At 44.1% G+C, this 17627-nt stretch overlaps 1 protein-coding gene across 1 annotated transcript in view; it reads right to left on the reverse strand.

Annotated features, from left to right (window-relative positions):
* Positions 1-16582: 16582 nt before the first annotated feature.
* Positions 16583-17627, reverse strand: part of LOC139450104 (large ribosomal subunit protein bL28m-like) — a 77507-nt gene continuing 76462 nt past the window's right edge. Inside the window, exon 8 of the mRNA XM_071231751.1 lies at positions 16583-17116. Within this exon, the coding sequence (XP_071087852.1) occupies positions 17059-17116 (58 nt within the window). The 3' untranslated portion in view covers positions 16583-17058. The remainder of the gene's footprint in view (positions 17117-17627) is intronic.

The raw sequence follows: 17627 nt of genomic DNA on the forward strand, positions 1-17627 counted from the left end.
TAGATTCAAGACAAATGTAAAATATTAAATTTCCCGACTCCTGCTTGACAAAGCGATCTTCGCTCGACGAACGATTACCGTAAGTATATGTTGCAATATGAGAGGTATGACCCTCGTAGCGCTAGGACCCATATGTGTTTCGGGTCTCAGTCTGCGATCCATGGTGCCTTCCATAAGCTCTGTTTTACGGTGTCTAGATATCCCCCACTACGTGCTTCCCAGTTCCATGTAATTGCAGCTAGAGACAATGATACTAAATCACCAGGAATGCCTGACCAGAAGACATCGGGTTCATAGAAATACGCCAGGTGCGACATGGCTGCTAATACGCACCCACTTACGCCAAACCATTAAACAGGCTTCCATTACACGCAAGTGAGCGGAAAAAACACACTTGCTCCTGTTGGGGTAAATTTTGATATAAAACCCTGAAATTGGATTCTAATTGTCTTGAAACAAACGATACGACCAAGTTTCACCAATCTATACACATAGAAGCAGGCACTGAGTCATAAATCATGTGGACAGCGACCCCTGGGTTTGGGAGAACAATAGAACAGCGGGGACATCGGTCGTTTATACCTATGTCGCGTGGCTATATAAAATGCGGCTCTAACTCATAATGAAAGGGTTGGGTGATTTCAAATGGATGCAATTGTTCACGCGCGACTTAATCACAAGGGGAGCCTGGTCTTATGTTTTGGTTGGGTATTTTTATGAATGCATATTATGAATCAGAAAAATTGGGTGGTGATAAAATAGCGCATGTTAGGTTGACGCGGTGGTAAAAGAACAGGATATACGAGCACGAGGGGTCGGGTGGGCTGCAGAGGAGGAGGTCCGTAGAAGCGTCAGACTTGGGGGTGGGGACACGGCTCGGCGGATTAATTCTTGAATAAATGTGGAAATCCTGTCGTTGGCACATGTTGCAGTGAAGAAACAACTTTTCTTGTACATTGGTGGAAACGGATTTGATTTTTTGTTTGCTTTGTCAGGAATTATTTTGTTTTGGCCTCTTTGTTTTTGAAGGCGTGACACAGGAAAAGTCACGTTGGGCTGTTGTTGGTCGCTGAATGTCACAAAGTGTTCTTGGGAATGTTGTGAATACGCATTGCATGAATAAATTCTCTAATGTGTTAAGAAAACGCGTGGTTTTCAAAATCACAAAAGATCGTCATGATGATAATAAACAAAACATGGTGAGTTAAATTATATTATGTATGAAAATATAATGATTTTTTTGTAACGAATTATCTTTTCAAAAGTAAGTGACACAGGAAGAACCACACAGGGTTGCTGTGCTCGCTGGGTGTCACAGGGTTCAACTCTCTGTCCAATGTTGTTAATACTGCATGAATAACTTTAAGTCTCGACATTGTTACAATAAAACAAATCACGATTATTAACAGGATATGAAAACGCAAATCATGCCATGTATGATTATGCTTTGATTTTCTTGTCACAAATGAAATATTCACAAAGGCGTGACACAGGAAAAGTCAAACAGAGCTGTTGTTGGTCGCTGAATGACACAGAGTGTTCTTCCTCAAATGATGTGAATACGCCCTGCTTCACTAAATTCTCTAATTTATCAATAAAAACGGCTGTTCACAAAAATCACGGAAGGTTATAATAATAGTTAAAGACCAAGAATTGAAGAGCCAAATTATATTATGTATGATTATATTTTTCTGTCCCGAATGAAATATTTGAAAAGGCGTGACACAGGAAAAGTCAAGCGGGGCTGTTGTTAATCCGTGAATGTGCAGAAATGATGGTCACGCGTACCAGGTGAAAGTCGGCGTCGGGTTCCCGATCATCAATCACAACCTGTCTGCGTAATTATAGTATATAACTACCTGTTACCAAGGACAGAAATCTGTTGCCGTGAACTCTGACCACTGTCCAAGAGATCCAAAAAGCACCTGTCGACAAAACACCTTGCTGACCACGATAAAGACTCCACGTCAACCCCTCGTGTGGTTTATGGCTCATTTTGTTTGTATCGACGGACAATGCCCTCTATCTACCAAGAGCCCTGGAACAAATTTGGGGATACCTATCCTTCCGATAAGTGTGGATCAAGCATCAAAGTTAAATTTCATTTGCTTTTTAGCTCTGGCTTTGTGTTGTAACGGCAACTAGGCAAGTGGTTTTCCTATGGCGTATATTTGACACCCCTACCAGCTGCCCGCTACACACAATCAACCCATTACTTCCTGGACCATTATCAACAAAAAAACACATTGGCGGACTTTCCCCCGGATACCAATGCATACTACAATGCTATGAGCGTATAATAAACATTTAACACCTCCAATACAAAGAAACCACAAACTGGTGTGTATGCGCACTTCATATTGCGGAAATGCTTTCAATGAAATTTTTTGGGTTAAAAAACAACATTAACATACAAGTGAAGTGGAACATGGACCAGTTCAATGATAGTTCTTGAGATTAATCTCGTTTAAATACAGAACTACTGTTATAGGCATTTTCACTCCGGAAACACATAACTTAGAAGACTGCCAATGGGAAATAACATCTTCTTAATTAATAAAAGTATTGCCAATAAAAAACAACAATCTCATTAATGGATAAAAGAAGGTTTTTCACAGAAAACATTTCATTGTTATCACCAAGGCCATAAATGTGAAGATAGTGCAGCTTTCCCACAGGAATAAGTGTCCACAGTGTCCAGTGCTCTGGTCCGATCTTTGTTACAGTAGCGAGGGATGAATACAGGCTCCATATGTGTGCATTCAACATTGCCCTAGGATACAGTTTCTAAATGTATTTGAACAATATTAACAAGCCATAGCCCTTTATTTAAAATGACTTCCTGTTTTCATAAAACAGAATTGGTCACCTCCATTTTAACCGATATTTTTTTACAGATTTATTATTTCATTTACTATAATAACATAGATGACCCTTTGTTATTATCTATGTTGGTCTGGATAAGGTTTCTATGAAAATATTTTGAAAAATATCAAATGTCAACAAATCTTAAAGAACAATTCGCTGAGATTTGTCTTCGCCGGGAATAAAGAAGCCATTTTTATGTTTTTCTATATAAGGTATAAAACATTCAGGTTTCTACCTCGGGGATAAATATAGTGTAAACATTACCCCGAAAACTGATACCACCATTGTCAAAGAAGAGGCGTCGGAAATATGTGTATATGGCCCTAATTCATATAGCAGATTCTTCCATAATATTTATTAAATAGACAACCAAATAAAAAAGTAATAAAGATCAATGCAATTTCCGTTTGGAAAAAAACGTATTGGGAATACCCTGAGGACTTTTCACCCGAATGTTACAGAAACAGAAACTAATATTTCTTTATGTGTGTTTATATGACATTAGCCTAGAATATGATTTCTATTTGTTTAACCGTACACCATACGCCCTCCATTCGAATCCATTCATATAGGCCTAGCTTCAACCCAACAACTCTGTCCATGGAGGAATAAATAGCCCGCCAGTGGCTGTATGCTGGACTTCATCAATACACATACTCTTTTCAAGGGGGAACTTCCCTTCACGAATCACACACAAAAGAATACCGAGTCTCAAGGCCACCCCGTTCGTGAAAACACCGACAAAGAAGGAATTATGTATATTCAGAAACGCAATGTCCTTGGTTTTCAAGACGAACATCCAAGTAACGTTTTTTTCAGACTTGGGTGTCATAAATCTTTGATCAAAGATCGTTGGCACAATTCCTGGCTTTTGTATCGAAATCAAAGAGATACACAGTTTGTGGATGATATTGAAAGAATGATTTATTTTGTAAATAGAACTCGTCGTACAGACAGTATGTAAAGTGCACTTCAGAAAGTGGCCAGGCTATACGTTACGATCGTGTCTGTCTGTCTTTCAAGCATAAAACCGCTGACTAGCTTTCTTTGTGTAAATCCGTGGCGATTATATCTAAAATATTTCAAACACGTCCATAAAGGGATAATGCAACTTGCTAATGACAAAATCTGCTTTTGATGGAAATATTTCTCGACGTTTTAGATAGAAACTCTCGACTTTAGATAAAGAGAGCCATACTCCTACACTAAAACGCCGGCGGGGCTTTGATCCTGCGCGCGCTTACAAGCAGGAATCTCTTGTAAAGTTCAAGACAAACTGGGATGATTAATTCAAGAGACACTTTAACAATTATCAAGATAAACCACAAATAAAATCAAGAGGTAAGCTTAAAAATTTTGTGGAACTACCCCACCTATCGATGTTTTACGATCAGGGCTAGAACTGATTTACCTGTGAGAATTTCGGGGTGGTTAATTCCGACAGGGGGCACCCAAGCCTATCTATTAATTCTACTATCTTTGTGCTTAACAGACCACTTCAAAGGAAGCCGACCGTCCATAGAGCATTGAAGGAAATTCACTTTTTTTGTGATGTTTTTGCATTGGGTCAGTAATGCATAAAACGGTTTTCATAGAACCTTTAGTAGCACGCGGGCAAATAATAAAACGTTTTGTGCTTTAATGAAATTGTAAATTAATCAAGATCTATTTAATTGATAAGCGGTCAATTGTTGGACAAACTAACATTAGGACAATGAAACAACGGCGCGTGAATAATTTAACGAATTAGCGTATTGGGTTTAAATGTTTTATGGTACTTGTATCGCGGTTGTCTGTCGCGGTTTTGAGACGGTCTGACCGTATACTAACACAAGTCATGAAACAAAGAGAAGGCATTTAATCCCCACTAACACTTCTTTCCCTTAACGTGCGAATGATTAGGGTGTAAATAGTCTACCTTGTCACATCGGCGACTCTCGTTGTTATTGCTGGTCTCATGGGTATCTTTAAATAATTCACGTCAAGATTTTAAAGCCATTAAAATAGTTTTTATATCAATTAATTAAATGAAATTTAAAATTGCTTTTGGTATTATATGGAATAATGTGTCGTCTTTTACCTGAATCTTTTGACAGCGATTAATATTTGTAATGGGTCATTAAGCAAACCATTGTTGCTATTATCTTTATCGATATTGTTCCCAAAATAATTGACGTTAGAGCCCGGAGAGCGGAAGGTCGGTCGTTCAATCCCTGTCAGCATCATACCATTATACCAACGTCATAACATTATACACCGTAAAATATGGCACTTGTTGTTTCCCTGCCTTCCGTTCGTCATTAAGGGGCTAAAACAAGAACTGGTCGGACCGGAGTCAGTATACTGTGTCTGAGTAAGGTATTTATGTTAAACTGCGGCATAGTATCTCAGTGGGCTGTCACTATAAAACCTGCTAGTACAATGCAGTCACACACACACACACACACACACACACACACACACACACACACACACACACACACACACACACACACACACACACACACACACACACACGGCCCCTAGCTGAATTGTCAGGTGTAGATTACGACAGATCCGAAAGAAGTGTACAAAAAAATTCCAGAGGGTCTTGTTTGACATTGCGATCTTAGCTCAACGATGACTATTAGAAAATCCATGTTTAAATATGGGAGGTATGACCCTCTTAGCGTAGTCTGTCTTACAGACCCTGATACATTTATATCAACTACAGCCCATGCAAGTCTATAATGTTTGGCAAGTCTAGATTACTGCAGTATCTGAAAATGAAGAGAATCACTGGGCTCCCTTTTTATTAGATTTTTATTAAGATAACTGAACAACTGTTTTTTTCTGTATGATATGTTCATTTCAGAGACTATATGTTAGTCTACTCTTAGCGCTAAGAACCTTTTGTGTTTCGGGGCCGAGTCTGTGATCCATGCTTCCTAACACAATCGCTAAGTGCAATAATCTCGAAGGCGACCTTAAACTCAATTTCACCACACCTCACCTACAGAAACACGTGTATTAATGAATCAACACACTGTAGATGTATTGTGTAAGTCATGTATGTTTTGTTTGTTGTATAACGCCGTACACGGCAATGTTCCAGCTATATGAATGAGATACATGGAAATAATAGGGTGATTGATATTAAGAGCACGTCCCACGCCGCCAGGGTAAGATGATACGCCATCCTCAAAGTCACCGATCTATTCATAGTATCATCGTACGACATAGGTTACAGTGAGTGAGTGAGTGAGTTTGGTTTTACGCCGCTTTTAGCAATATTCCAACAATATCACGGCGGGGGACACCACAAATGGGCTTCACACATTGTACCCATGTCGGGAATCGAACCCGGGTCTTCGGCGTGACGAGCGAACGCTTTAACCACTAGGCTACCCGACCGCCCCGACATAGGTTACACATCAGGGCCCTGTTCCACAAAGCGATCTTTTAGCGCTATGATTGTCGTAAGTCAGTGTTAAAGAATGGGAGTTACAAACGACTTAGCGCTAAGATCACTTTGTGGAACGGGGCCCTGGATTCGAACCCACAACCAGTATATCCTGGAGAGACTAAGGGAAACAACTCTGCGCAGCGAGTCAGAGATTGGGTGCACAGGAGACGTTAACACCAGAGAGTACTAAATCTCAATCTGAAAACATATCATGTTTATCTCCCACATATAAATCAGCGTAGCGTTTAACAGAATATGTCATTAGTTGCTTTGTCCTTCCAATAATAACAAGGTTGATGCTGAAATATACGTCTTTTTTAAAAATCAATGAACTGCAATCAATTTTGTTTTGTTAATATCATGATATACACCAACTTACAACCTTAATCTGGGTCAGCCGCTGTAATGCTTGACGAGACGACATACTCTATGAAATATTTCACTGCAAAATACATTTCTCTCCTGTAAAATTAGACCGCCTCCGTGGTCTAGTGGTAGAGCGCGTCCGCCCGGAGAGCGGAAGGTCCGGGGTTCGCCTTCCGGCCGCGTCATACCAAAAGACGTTAAAAGATGGTACTTGTTGTTACCCTGTCTGGCGCTCGGCATTAAGGGGCTATAGCAAGGACTGGTCGGCTCGGAGTCAGTAGTCTGTGTCTTAGTGGGGTATTCATGTTAAACTTCGGCATTGTATCTCTGTGGGTTAGCACTATAAATCGTCATCAGTCGGGACTAGTACAAGCACACACGTGCATGCACGTCGCTATATAAGTGCAATAATCTTGGACGCGACATTAAACCCAATTTCACCTCACCTCCTGTAAAATTAAGACAGATAATTTTCCTGATGCAGATTTTGTAAGTGGGATAGAACTGGCTAGGGCTGGCTACATTTGCTTTTATATTAGTCCAGATTGGTTTTGTTTTCATCAAATACATATTCCACAGTCATCGTGTAGGACTATCTGTAGCTACTTCAAAAGATGTTTTTATATTTCACCCTTTATACCAGAATCGCTCTGTTAACCGTTTTGGTCATTCAAAATTCAAACCTATATACAGATGAAAAGTAATTATGTTGTAAATGAAGATTAAAGGATTCATGATCTACGTCAGCAGGTACAGAGGTGTCAAATGGCGTTATAAATACATTCGATATGGCGCTGATGATGTACGGTAATCATTATAAAAGGCCCATCAATACAGAAATCAAAGCGTTGCGATGTGTTTAATGGTAGCCGCGGTATGAAGTGTTTGTGCAACATGAATCATATTGACAGCTACTGTAGACGTCAGTTTTTGATACATACTAGTTTATGTCTAGTTAGGCTTTTTTATGTGTTTTTATGTCACATGGGGTGAGTGGGAATTGATAGTCCTCTTCTCTCTGGTTTGGGGCTGGAGGGGTGGAAGAAGTGTGAGTGAGTGAGTGAGGGAGGGAGGGAGGGAGCGAGCGAGCGATGTGATGCCAACTTGCCTAAAACTAGACATCTATGATTGTGTGTTCGAATCCCGGTTCGCCCCGATTATGTTTCTAGCATTGTCAGTCCCCATACCTATTAGGTTATCGAAAACATTGTCCCAGAAAACTCTTGAAAAAAAATAATGCTCCAGACTGTCGAAAACAATTATTTATTATTAAACATAGTTGGCTTTGGAACTGTAGCATCAGGAAGCCAAACTGGTGCACGAGTAATTGATTAATTGTCCCTCAACAAGTTTGTCGGCAAAACCATTTTTCAAGTTATACCTATCATGGTGGCCTATAGATAACTGCCAACGAAGGCATTCTGGGAAATAGGTTTCAAAACACCAAGGCCTGTCGTAAGACTACCGAGGGTCACGAAGTTACAATGTTTGATCTGGGTGGCTGGGTCTCCTCGTGTCCCGACGGTGGGGATCGATGTTCATGGATATAGCCACGTGTTTGCCTGGCCCTGACTCGACTATTTACAGGTCGCAGTGATGTAACCGGACCAGTTTTAACTGCGGCGAACTCACACCTTGTAAATAATCGAATCCGGTCTAGACAAACAAGTGGTTGATATAGCGCTGCTGTAACTGTGATAGAAAGGTCTTATCACCGTCCTCTGAAATGTTTTGTCGATAATATGATCAAATCTTTATACTTGTTGTTTAACAAGGCCCGTAAGGGGTATCGTAGGGGTGTGTGGCGGCATCGAATTTTCTTTTTATCCACACATTTTGCACAATTTTTCACAAGGTGAATTTTGCTCAACTCGTTCACCCAACGACCAACACACACACACACACACACACACACACACACACACACACACACATATATATATATACACACACACATACATGCATCCACCCATCAATACAGAGGCGGTGGGGTAGCCTAGTGGTTAAAGCGTTCGCTCGTCACGCCAAAGGTCCGGGTTCAATTCCCCACATGGGTACAATGTGTGAAGCCCATTTCTGGATTCCCTCCCTGGAATATTGCTAAAAGCGGCGTAAAGCCAAATCTCAGAGAGAGAGAGAGAGAGAGAGAGAGAGAGAGAGAGAGAGAGAGAGAGAGAGAGAGAGAGAGAGAGAGAGAGAGAGTATTTGCTGCAAAACCGAAGTTATAATCAATATAATTTTATATACAAATTTAAAGATTTCATAATACATGTGTGCTTTTCAGTTTTAACATTTCACATGTCTCTTGTTCGTGGAGGATTCCGAATCAGTGAACTGATGGCATGTGACAACGGGACAAGCACCCTCACCCCTCCCAACGGACCTGTTGACGCCACTCTCAGCAAGATTACTACAAAAATGACGACCGCCTGTGAATAATCTGGTCTGGACAATCCACAGAGTGATATGGGCAACGATCCACGCCGGCAGGGTACGATGCCACGCAATCCACCAATTCACCAAGCCTGACCACCCGATCCATCTCGTCTCTTCTCACATACATGTAGGTTGCTGGCGATTAATTCAACCCTAGAATGTCCACGTTTTTTTCTCAATTATTTGAAGTGTTTCTCATTGACAATGGTTTCATCAGGCTATACTAGCTTGGCTTAAACTTTGAATTAAATAACGAACAAAATATGATTTCCTAATCCATGTCATTATTTCCAAGCAACCTAGCGACCAAGCTAAGCATGACCATGAATTTCTATCGTGTCAGAGGTCAGTTCGTGGGTCGACGAGTCCGAGGAAGACATACCAATCGCGAATGACGAAAACCCCTACCCCACCCCCCGTCTTGAAACAACAACAGATTTATATCAGCATATTATCGATGATTTAGCCACAAATAGGAACTGGCCAATTCCAACAGAATGACCCCCGGCTGACAGTTATCTTTTCATCAGATTGACTCTCATCAAAGACGTATTGGTCGGTGTGTGAGAATTATTCATGAGAAGTTGTCTTGCATCTGGACCCTCCGTCCGGCTGAATAAATATTTTCGAAGATTTTTTAGCATAAATCTTCCAGATGTGGTTTGCGAACCAAATGGACACCGCTACAACAACATTTTTGATGTGCATCTGGCGATTTGCAACAGCTGAGATGTGTCTCTCTTAAGTCAGGGCGACTACAAGAAACACAATATTCACGTGTTGATTTAAGTGCAATGATATGCATCTCACAACATTTCGACAAATTGAAATAAATACATCAAACAGAATTTAGGCAACGGGTGTTCTCATTAATTTCGTATTTTTAAAAATATATAAACGCTTTCAAAGAGGACATACGTCGATATATTACTCAAATTATTAGATCATAATTGCGCATAGAACTATATATAGATATATGGTTGTCAAGACGAAAAGTTAAATGGAAAGAAACCGTTTTAGGCATAGTTGAATTTGTTTTACTCGTTCTTAACTTTCAATATAAATTTGAATTTAAATGTTCAAGGGACATTTCTGAAGTCCACATTTGAGTTGATCTATATTGTGTTGAAGTACTGCCGAGATCGCTTACATGTAATGTTTTGCCAACCCATATGTCGTACTGACAGGCTCAAGCGACAGTGTATTCTTTTCGAAAAGCTTAACTGAAACTTTGAGTAATGATTATGCCATGAAAAATTAATATCATCTTTCTTTAATTCAAACTTAGCCTATGAATTACTTATGCGCAAACCTTTGTGCGAAAGACACCAGAATGTAAGAAGGGCGTCATTATAGCGTTTAGTGGGCAGGTGACACGCGACCTTGTCTTAGAACAGGTGCCCGCGACTGGCGGTGTTCAATATAACAGAATTTTTTATGAGCATACGGAACGTCTTTTATAAAATGCATTATTTTTATGACAAGACGCTACTAATCTAAAATTCACGTTAGGTTCAAACAAGCCATGACTTCATTCTCGGCTGTCTGACCCCTGACCTTACGCCATGTTGACATCAGTGCACGTGCGGCTGATTTCAAATATTGCGAGTTTCACTACCACTTCAACACTGATACTTGTTTCACCAGATGGACTGCAGGTACGTACATGAGGCAAATTTATAATTAATTGACCGTTTTTTTTCAAACCATATGCGTTAAATGTTGAACATGCTTTAAATATGCAGACGGAAGAACGGCGCTGAACAGTCTGCAAATATCACGGTTGATTAATCAGCGGTCAAATCCACATCAACGCCGTTCCGTATTTTCTATGCATCCGTTTTTGTGTTTATGAGTATTGTTTTACTGTTTATGAGAATATAGGACCAGATTATGAAAGTTTGTTTATAGTCTTAGATAAAATCAGAGACCATATTATATGGTCTCTGGATAAAATAGATCTACCTGTCAAATTGTCCGTTCGATACAAATTGTTTTTGTTCCTTTTTTTTAGTAAATCATTTTTGTCAGGTATTACCAGTGATTCGTAATCTGGATGTTGGTGCGAAAATATTTGTCACTTTGGAGATAAATTAGTCGGCTCTTGAGTATCTACTGTAGTTTTCTTTTCTTCAATAAACATATCCTGGCTACCACCAGCGGAAGTTATCAAAGTTTGGAACTAGCAGACGTGAATTATTTTTGTTTCACCGTTAGGCCTAATGTCGTAATGATTCTTGTTAGTCTAAAAACGATGTGTACAGTCACACACTATCATAGTTCATTAGTTGTATAACAGCCTAAAATATTTGTTATATCCCGTGCCAGCTGCTGTCATGAAGATAGAGGCGCCACGTGGATCAGTATCAACATTGACATTAATGCTATTTGAAATTCAACAATATTACCAAGTCAAAGTTTGTTGTGATTTGTAAGGTAGAAATACAATTTACGGTACTTTTATCATACAAAAGAGCGAATCTTGACACAGACAGGCCATCCTTGCTTTACTTGAATGTAGACCTATAGAATAGGTAGTCACCACTATGACAGCAGACCTGTGTCAGTTGACGCCAGATGTTTGACTTGTAAGACATTGTATCCAGCCTGCCCCAAGCCCTCAGCACTGAACCAGCTCAAGATGGGTCAGCTGGTAGTAATTGCCCATAGTTTACATATCATCACTATAAACAAAACCTGGCATTACCATAGCGACTGTTTATTTATGTTGACAAGGCTGCTGCCCATGTGTGGAGGGGCACTGCTCCTCCCCACAAGAGTCGGACATGTGGCTGTTGGACCTTCTCTGTACTGCTGTTGGCAAAATTCAAACAAATATTTAAAGTAAATGTATACAGAGCTGTTGGAGGACAACTTTGAATCTTTGTAGTTTGTTTATTTGTTGTATTACACAGGGACATTTTACAATTTTCATTCCTACTGAAAATATAGAAACAATTCTACTTGTGTTGAAATTTAAATACAGGGTGACCAGATCAGAGAGCAGGGTTTTAGATTTGTTAAGTTTCTAGGAAATTGCCCAATTGTCAACCAATATGTCCTAAAGATCTTTTCTATATTGGTAATATAGGTTGATGTCCATCAATAGAACAGATCATGATACTTTCCTTATACCATGCCTCAAGCAAAATCACTGCTGATAGTTGAGTAGACTTGAGTAGGGTGGAGTGAATAGGAGAGATAACATGGTGGGATATGGACCTGTATAGTGAAACCCTATCACAGTTAGACACATGGCTGGGGGGTGAAGTGGGCAGGGAGGGGTGTGTGTACTGGTAGAGAGGGAGTGGGGATGTGACAGGGAGGGGTCTCAGGGCTGGGCATAGAGGGGGTTGGGATGTGGAAGGGTGGGGGTGTGTACTGGGTAAAGAGGGGGTGGGGATGTGGCAGTGTGGGGGTGTGTACTGGATAGAGAGGGGGTGGGGATGTGACAGGGAGGGGGTGGGGATGTGACAAGGAGGGGGTGTGTACTGGGCACACAGGGGGTGGGGATGTGGCAGGAAGGGATGTGTACTGGGTATAAAAGGGGTGGGGATGTGGAAGGGTGGGGGTGTGTACTGGGTAGAGAGGGGGTGGGGATGTGGCAGGGTGGGGGTGTGTACTGGGTATAGAGGGGGTGGGGATGTGGCAGGGTGGGTGTGTGTACTGGGTAAGGAGGGGGGGGATGTGGCAAGGAGGGATGTGTACTGGGTAGAGAGGGGGTGGGGATGTGGAAGGGTGGGGGTGTGTACTGGTTAGAGAGGGGGTGGGGATGTGGCAGGGAGGGATGTGTACTGGGTGGAGAGGGGGTGGGGATGCGACAGGGAAGGGGTGGGGATGCGACAGGGAGGGGATGGGGATGTGGCAGGGTGGGGGTGTGTACTGGGTATAGAGGGGGTGGGGATGTGGCAAGGAGGGATGTGTACTGGGTAGAGAGGGGGTGGGGATGTGGAAGGGTGGGGGTGTGTACTGGGTAGAGAGGGGGTGGGGATGTGTACTGGGTGGAGAGGGTGTGGGGATGTGGCAGGGAGGGTGTGTGTACTGGGTAGAGAGGGGTGGGGATCTGGCAGGGAGGGTGTGTGTACTGGGTAGAGAGGGGTGGGGATGTGGCAGGGTGGGGGTGGGGATGCGACAGGGAGGGGGTGGGGATGTGGCAGGGTGGGGGTGTGTACTGGGTATAGAGGGGTGGGGATGTGGCAAGGAGGGATGTGTACTGGGTAGAGAGGGGGTGGGGATGTGGAAGGGTGGGGGTGTGTACTGGGTAGAGAGGGGGTGGGGATGTGTACTGGGTGGAGAGGGGGTGGGGATGTGGCAGGGAGGGTGTGTGTACTGGGTAGAGAGGGGTGGGGATGTGGCAGGGAGGGTGTGTGTACTGGGTAGAGAGGGGTGGGGATGTGGCAGGGTGGGTGCATGTACTGGGTAGAGAGGGGTGGGGATGTGGCAGGGTGCGTGTACTGGGTAGAAAGGGGTGGGGATGTGGCAGGGAGGGTGTGTGTACTGGGTAGAGAGGGGTGGGGATCTGGCAGGGAGGGTGTGTGTACTGGGTAGAGAGGGGTGGGGATGTGGCAGGGTGGGTGCGTGTACTGGGTAGAGAGGGGTGGGGATGTGGCAGGGAGGGTGTGTGTACTGGGTAGAGAGGGGTGGGGATCTGGCAGGGAGGGTGTGTGTACTGGGTAGAGAGGGGTGGGGATGTGGCAGGGTGGGTGCGTGTACTGGGTAGAGGGTGTGTGGCAGGGATGGGTGTGTGTACTGGGTAGAGAGGGGTGGGGATGTGGCAGGGAGGGTGTGTGTACTGGGTAGAGAGGGGTGGGGATCTGGCAGGGAGGGTGTGTGTACTGGGTAGAGAGGGGTGGGGATGTGGCAGGGTGGGTGCGTGTACTGGGTAGAGAGAGAGGGGGATGTGGCAGGGTGGGTGCGTGTACTGGGTAGAGAGGGGGTGGGGATGTGGCAGGGAGGGTGTGTGTACTGGGTAGAGAGGGGTGGGGATCTGGCAGGGAGGGTGTGTGTACTGGGTAGAGAGGGGTGGGGATGTGGCAGGGTGGGTGCGTGTACTGGGTAGAGGGTGTGTGGCAGGGATGGGTGTATATACAGGGTATAGTGGAGTGGGGATGTGACAGGGAGGGGTGTGGCAGAGAGGGGTGGGGATGTGACAGGGAGGGGTCTATGTGCTTGGTATAGTGGGGTTCAGATGTGACAGGGAGGGGTCTATGTACTGGGTATAGTGGGGTGGGGATGTGACAGGGAGGGGACTACGTGCTGGGTATATTGGGGTGGGGATGTGACAGGGAGGGGACTATGTACTGGGTATAGTGGGGTGGGGATGTGACAGGGAGGGGACTATGTGCTTGGTATAGTGGGGTTCAGATGTGACAGGGAGGCGTCTATGTGCTTGGTATAGTGGGGTTCAGATGTGACAGGGAGGGGTCTATGTACTGGGTATAGTGGGGTGGGGATGTGACAGGGAGGGGACTATGTACTGGGTATAGTGGGGTGGGGATGTGACAGGGAGGGGACTATGTGCTGGGTATAGTGGGGTGGGGATGTGACAGGGAGGGGTCTATGTGCTGGGTATAGTGGGATGGAGATGTGACAGGGAGGGGTCTATGTACTGGGTATAGTGGGGTGGGGATGTGACAGGGAGGGGTCTATGTGCTGGGTATAGTGGGGTGGGGATGTGACAGGGAGGGGACTATGTGCTGGGTATAGTGGGGTGGAGATGTGACAGGGAGGGGTCTATGTGCTGGGTATAGTGGGATGGAGATGTGACAGGGAGGGGTCTATGTACTGGGTATAGTGGGGTGGGGATGTGACAGGGAGGGGTCTATGTGCTGGGTATAGTGGGGTGGGGATGTGACAGGGAGGGGACTATGTGCTGGGTATAGTGGGGTGGAGATGTGACAGGGAGGGGTCTATGTGCTGGGTATAGTGGGATGGAGATGTGACAGGGAGGGGTCTATGTACTGGGTATAGTGGGGTGGGGATGTGACAGGGAGGGGTCTATGTGCTGGGTATAGTGGGGTGGGGATGTGACAGGGAGGAGTTTATGTGCTGGGTATAGAGGGGTGGGGATGTGACAGGGAGGGGTCTATGTGCTGGGTATAGAGGGGTGGGGATGTGACAGGGAGGGGATGTGGATGTGCGAGGGAGGGGTGTGGCAGAGAGGGGTGGGGATGTGACAGGGAGGGGTATATGTGCTGGGTAGAGAGGGGATGCGGATGTGCGAGGGAGGGGTGTGGCAGAGAGGGGTGGGGATGTGACAGGGAGGGGTATATGTGCTGGGTATAGAGGGGTGGGGATGTGTGAGGGAGGGGTGTGGCAGAGAGGGGTGGGGATGTGACATGGAGGGGTCTATGTGCTGGGTATAGAGGTGTGGGGATGTGACAGGGAGGGGCCTATGTGCTGGGTATAGAGGGGTGTGGATGTGTGAGGGAGGGGTCTATGTGCTGGGTATAGAGGGGTGTGGATGTGTGAGGGAGGGGTGTGGGTGTAGCAGGGAGGGGTGTATATACTGGGTATAGATGCATGTTGAGTATGTAGCAGGTAGCACCTGGTGTTATCAGTACCGGACAGTGATTTATGTACTAAATAATCATGTCTTTGTAACACCACTTCCTATGGCCGGCAGTTGTGTGGACACGTGGTCTAGACACACAATGTTGACATTCATTCATATGCTGGTGATCACAGTATCCTGTTGATAAACCACAACCAATCTTTTCATCTGTTCAGGGAGGGATGGCACAGGCAATGACAGTGCACTATGATTCATTAGGGGCTTATCTTAACATCAACCGGGCTGTATAGTCCAGGGATACTATATTCCTAAAACAGACACACAACCAGATCATCTTCTACAGGGCACTGTCCACAATGACAGGCCTGGGTGATTGTGCCCTGAATTTAACAATAAATGACCATCCATTTCTGAGCTTTTTGTGTCTCCTGGCCCTGTTTTCTGATACCTGGCCCACCATTTTCACTGGTAATTGGTCACTTGACTCCTCACAGAGAGGAGTGTTGGATCTGAGGTATTGGCTCTGTAATGAGTGCTGGATGTCCTGTCACTGAAACAGTAGTCATGGTGACAGTCGTCACATCCCGGCAGGGGACAAGAAGTAAGTGATTCATAAACCCCACAATGGTTTGTAGAACTGATTTGGTATAGATTAATGAAGAAACAGTTCATTTACTGTAGGTCATCATTTCCATGTTGTAAAAACAGCTTTTCCTATAAGAACTTTTGTCTTCCTCTTAGAGTGAGTGAGAGAGAGAGAGAGAGAGAGAGAGAGAGAGAGAGAGAGAGAGAGAGAGAGAGAGAGAGAGAGAGAGAGAGAGAGAGAGAGAGAGAGAGAGAGAGAGCAGGTCTTCAGTGTGACGGGCGATCGCCTTTAACAACCAGTTTACCCCCTCCCCACCAGCCCAGTCTGCCTCTTACAGGGCCACACTTTCAAAGGAAACAAGCAGAGATTACAAAAGTCCATCTTTATTCATCAAACATGTTCCAACTACAGCAACAACATATACCTCAAGGTGATTTGACTGAGTTCTGCAGTCACACACAGACACATCTTCCCTGGCATGAAACACTAGTCATACACAGTCACAACACATCAGAAATCTTGAGAACAGGCTCCTCAATGGACAAAACATTATATTGTTTTATGGATAAACCTGCTTTTAATGGTGCCAAGAAAATCAGTATAATGGAAATAAAATTGGTGACTCATTGTACAGGTCAAATGAAAGAATGGTAAAGTAGATATAAAATGATAAAAACTTGGTTAAGATGAAATATGATCGGCTACTAATTGGTTTAAATGCTTGTCACAGACAGGTTCCGGCTAGGTAGTGTAGACTGACTGCATGAACTGTTTGATGTTGGCCATCCTCCGATGATGTCTGTTTCCACTACAAATGCAATGCAGGGACAAGGTGTGGCCAGGTCAACTCTTCGAGCTGGTCTTTGAACCAAATGGATTCAGTTTGCTCATCCAGGAGTCCCTGAGATAGAAAACACAACTGATTAAAATCAGACATCCTACAGGAAACAAAGGCTTCAAATATCTGAACTTAATTCACTCTTCGGAAGTGACAAATTCTCTGGTAGTTCATCACATCAGACATGTGACAGACATCTTACAAACTGTTGACCTTGCATGGCTTTCAGGAAATTTCAATTTTGAATCGCTCTCTCTACACTGACATGTATGAGGTCCATGACGACCTTGCTTGACACCAGGGTATCACAGGTCCGAAGGCCATCACGGAATGAAAGAAAACAATCAAATCCACTGGACATCCACTGGCACTTTGGGACAGGGACGACCTGATGTGATCCCCGGAAATAATGAGCCTCACAATGCCAGCTGCTTATCAAACAAAGATGGCTGTCAGCTCCTGCTGGGAATCATATGGTGTCACTACCTACCCACGTGTCTGCGTATCTCAACCAGATAGCAACTCTTTGTCCTATCATTATCAAAATAATTTGATCAGTATGGAAATTAATTTA

The sequence above is a fragment of the Haliotis cracherodii genome, unplaced genomic scaffold, assembly GCF_022045235.1.
Source record: "Haliotis cracherodii isolate W230 unplaced genomic scaffold, xgHalCrac1.p SCAF_8, whole genome shotgun sequence".
NCBI lineage: Eukaryota > Metazoa > Mollusca > Gastropoda > Lepetellida > Haliotidae > Haliotis > Haliotis cracherodii.